A 3,657-nucleotide genomic window follows, 5' to 3' on the forward strand; every position below is an offset into this window, starting at 1 on the left:
AAGAGTATCTTTGGATAAAATTTACTGTAACTACTTGAGTGTTTCACATCTATCAGATCGGTTAGGAAAAAGGCTCGCATCTTCTCCTTCCTAATGATGGGCATTGACACATGACGGGGAGTAAAGTTTTCTCTTCATTTGCAAACCCTCAACTCCAACAAAAGTTGTTAGAAGGTAAAATTTTATAATGTACCTCCTAATACGCCGTGGCGTACCAACACCGATATCGTCTTACACAGTTGCTTCCGCTTGAGTTAAAAGAGCTGAGTGGCATGAATTATGCCCAGGAGAGGCTTGTGATCAGAGAAGAATCTTTATTTCAATATTAAACTATAACAGCACACCTACCTCTCATCGGATTTATTTCGTTAAGATAAAGAACAGTCGTCAGTGCAAGTTCGTTGCAATAGGAAATGTTAATTGAAGGAGTTTATATAGGCTATATATAACCCCTTAAGAATATTGAAATGAAAAAGAAATATGTATATAGAATATGCAAACTATGTTAAAAAAATTAGCCAAAGCTATAATATATCAGTATTATTAATATAAAACTATTTTTACTAATTTTAGCAATGCGAACGTGAATACAACGTGGGAAAACTCCAACTGCGTGATATATTATCAGTACCAATGCAACGTATATTAAAATATCATCTGCTTTTAGATAAACTAGTTAAAGAGACTTCTCCGGTATGTATTTTTCTTCTGATATTTAAATTTATATATTATATATTTGTTAATTTATGCATTTTTCAGATGCATGAGGACTATCGATCTCTTGAACGTGCCAAAGAAGCGATGATTGATGTATCACAATATATAAATGAAGTTAAGCGTGATTCTGATCATTTAGTAATAATACAGAAAGTGAAGGTATGTATTGAAATTGAAATGGAAATAAATATTCCAAAACACAATCAAAATTTCTGATAATTTTCATTTCCAGGATAGCATTATTGATCTGCACCTTTTACAAAATGGCAATAATTTACTACAATATGGTCGATTGCTACTTGATGGAGAACTGCATATAAAGGCACATGAAGATCAGAAGACTAAATTACGTTATGCATTTGTCTTTGATAAGATTCTTATATTGGTTAAACCCTTGCATACGAAGACGGGCGACATGCAATACACATATCGAGAGTCACATCATTTGTGCGATTATCGTGTGGAACAAAGTCATTCACGTCGCACGCTTGGACGTGATACACGTTTCAAATGTCAATTGTTGTTAGCGCGTAAATCGGGAAAAACAGCATTTACACTATATTTGAAATCGGAACCTGAACGCGATAAATGGCGTAAAGCGTTAACAGAAGCAATGTAAATACTTTTGCATACTCATTTGCGTTTGTTAATTAAATGTTTATAATTCGCAGGGAAAATTTGGATCCGCCGGGTTGTCGTAATACTGATCACAAAATGGAAATATGGACTTTTGATATGCCAACAACATGTCGGCATTGTTCTAAATTTTTAAAAGGCAGAATACATCAGGTTAGTTAAATATTATTTTTTAATATTTATATATAATGTTAAATCGTCGTGTATGTTATAAATTCTTCCAACAGGGATATCGTTGCAAAGTTTGTGAGATAGGTGTGCATAAAGGCTGTATATCATCCACTGGACGCTGCAAACAGAACTCAATGTTGATTCCACCGCCAGTTTGTGATCGTATATTATCAGAATTTAATTGGTAAATTAGGATTTTTGTAATAATTGTGTATTGTTTTTGTAGTTAAAAACCTATAGAGTGTTATTCTTTATATAAATATTACAATATATATTTTTTAATATATTCTTCAGGTTTGTTGGCACTATGGATCGTGAAACAGCTGCTGCCCGCTTGGAAAACCGAAGAGTTGGTACTTATTTGCTGCGTGTCAGGCCACAAGGTGCTTCCAATCCACACGAGACTATGTATGCTTTAAGTCTAAAGTAAGTTTCAGTGTGCATTTTAGGAATTTTATTCTCATTGCTCTCATTTACTTTTACTACAATATAGTAAATCTGTAAAAGTTTAGAAACTATAAAAAATGTTTGATTTAATAGTAAATGTTCTTAGAATATGTATTTGCTTGGATCATTACTGAACTGTATGCATTCATACAATGAATATATAAATTTCTTCATACCTTTCCGTAATATATCCAGACATATGGTCAATATACTAACCTATTTTGTTTTATATAATGATTGAATGTAGTATATCTGTTATAATAATTCTAATATTAATTACTTCTAGGGCGGATGATCACGTCATAAAACACATGAAAATTAATCAAGAATCTGAAGCAGAAAACGTATTGTACTGCCTTTCTTCCAGAAGACATTTCAAAACAATTGTTGAACTGGTTTCATATTATGAGCGAAACGATTTGGGAGAAAATTTTGCAGGGTAAATATGCTAATAATATTACATTACATTACATATATAAAATTAAATTAAAAATACCCTACATTAGTATTAACAATAATATTTATTAATTGTAGCTTAAATCATACACTTCAGTGGCCCTTCCGGGAGGTGTACGCAACTGCAATATATGATTACGAACCACAAGGTAGTAATCAATTACAACTGAAAACTGGTTGTCAAGTACTAGTAATTGGCAAGGATGGCGACAGTAAAGGTTGGTGGCGTGGAAAAATTGGTGACACGGTATGAACATAAATAATTTAGTTAAAGTGAATATATAAATAAAACGAATTTATTTTAGGTTGGTTACTTTCCAAAAGAGTACGTACGTGAACATCCGCCTACAAGTGATGAACTCTGATATTATAATTATGCCATATATTTTACAACTGAAGTCAAAGTACAACACCATTTGCCACCTCCGCAACAAGAGGAGGAGCAAACACTTGGTATCGCACCTCTTGTAGAGCAAGAAACTCTGGTCAATGAGGATCAGTAAGATCAGGTCAGATAAGGTCAGTGTTAGTTTATAGAACAGCATTTAGTTTAAATAGTTTTTAATTATGTGTATAGTGTATGTATTAAGCATTTTTAATGGTTATAATATCGTCATCTCTAATATAATTAAACTGTTTTTAAAGTTGTGTGTATAGTTAATACGATAATGTGCATTTAAGATGATTGTGGCATTTTAAATCGCAAAAGGAAAAAAAAGCTTTAAATACTTGTGTACGTTAACATATATATAACACTGCAAACTTTATATATATTTATGTGTTATTATATATTTACAAAATATAGATATAAACCAAGTATCTATTTATATTTAGCATAGAATATTCTTAAAATTATAATAATGTTATGATACATAAGAAAATGCATTTTAAATTGTATACTGACAAATTTTTGTAATATTTTATATTATTTTATTTATATTATTTGTAGTTAAAGCGACAACAAATTATATAAAATGAAAATTTCTATAGCAACGAAATTTTTAAAATTTTAACACAGATTAATAGTTAATGATTTAAAAAAAAATTTGCATGTAAATGTCTTAAAAATTTAAGTATCTAAACTGTCTCAACGAAATGCACAATTAATCTAATCTTTTGAATTCATTAATTACGATTTAAATTAATTTATATAAATTTAAGTTGAAATTCTTAAATACGTTGGACATTTTAAATTAAAATAATCAAAAAAATTATTATTTTTACATTTAA

General features: G+C 30.1%; 1 protein-coding gene across 1 annotated transcript in view; it reads left to right on the top strand.

Moving 5' to 3' along the window:
* The window catches only part of LOC119667202 (protein vav-like), a 4,831-nt gene extending 1,701 nt beyond the window's left edge, over positions 1-3,130 (top strand). Inside the window, exons 2-10 of the mRNA XM_038076491.1 lie at positions 574-693; positions 760-876; positions 950-1,332; positions 1,389-1,506; positions 1,581-1,708; positions 1,819-1,950; positions 2,258-2,410; positions 2,506-2,674; positions 2,733-3,130. Of these exons, the coding sequence (XP_037932419.1) occupies positions 574-693; positions 760-876; positions 950-1,332; positions 1,389-1,506; positions 1,581-1,708; positions 1,819-1,950; positions 2,258-2,410; positions 2,506-2,674; positions 2,733-2,792 (1,380 nt within the window). The 3' untranslated portion in view covers positions 2,793-3,130. The remainder of the gene's footprint in view (positions 1-573; positions 694-759; positions 877-949; positions 1,333-1,388; positions 1,507-1,580; positions 1,709-1,818; positions 1,951-2,257; positions 2,411-2,505; positions 2,675-2,732) is intronic.
* Positions 3,131-3,657: the final 527 nt, after the last annotated feature.

Source organism: Teleopsis dalmanni, chromosome 1 (assembly GCF_002237135.1).
Source record: "Teleopsis dalmanni isolate 2A chromosome 1, ASM223713v2, whole genome shotgun sequence".
Classification (NCBI taxonomy): Eukaryota; Metazoa; Arthropoda; class Insecta; order Diptera; family Diopsidae; genus Teleopsis; species Teleopsis dalmanni.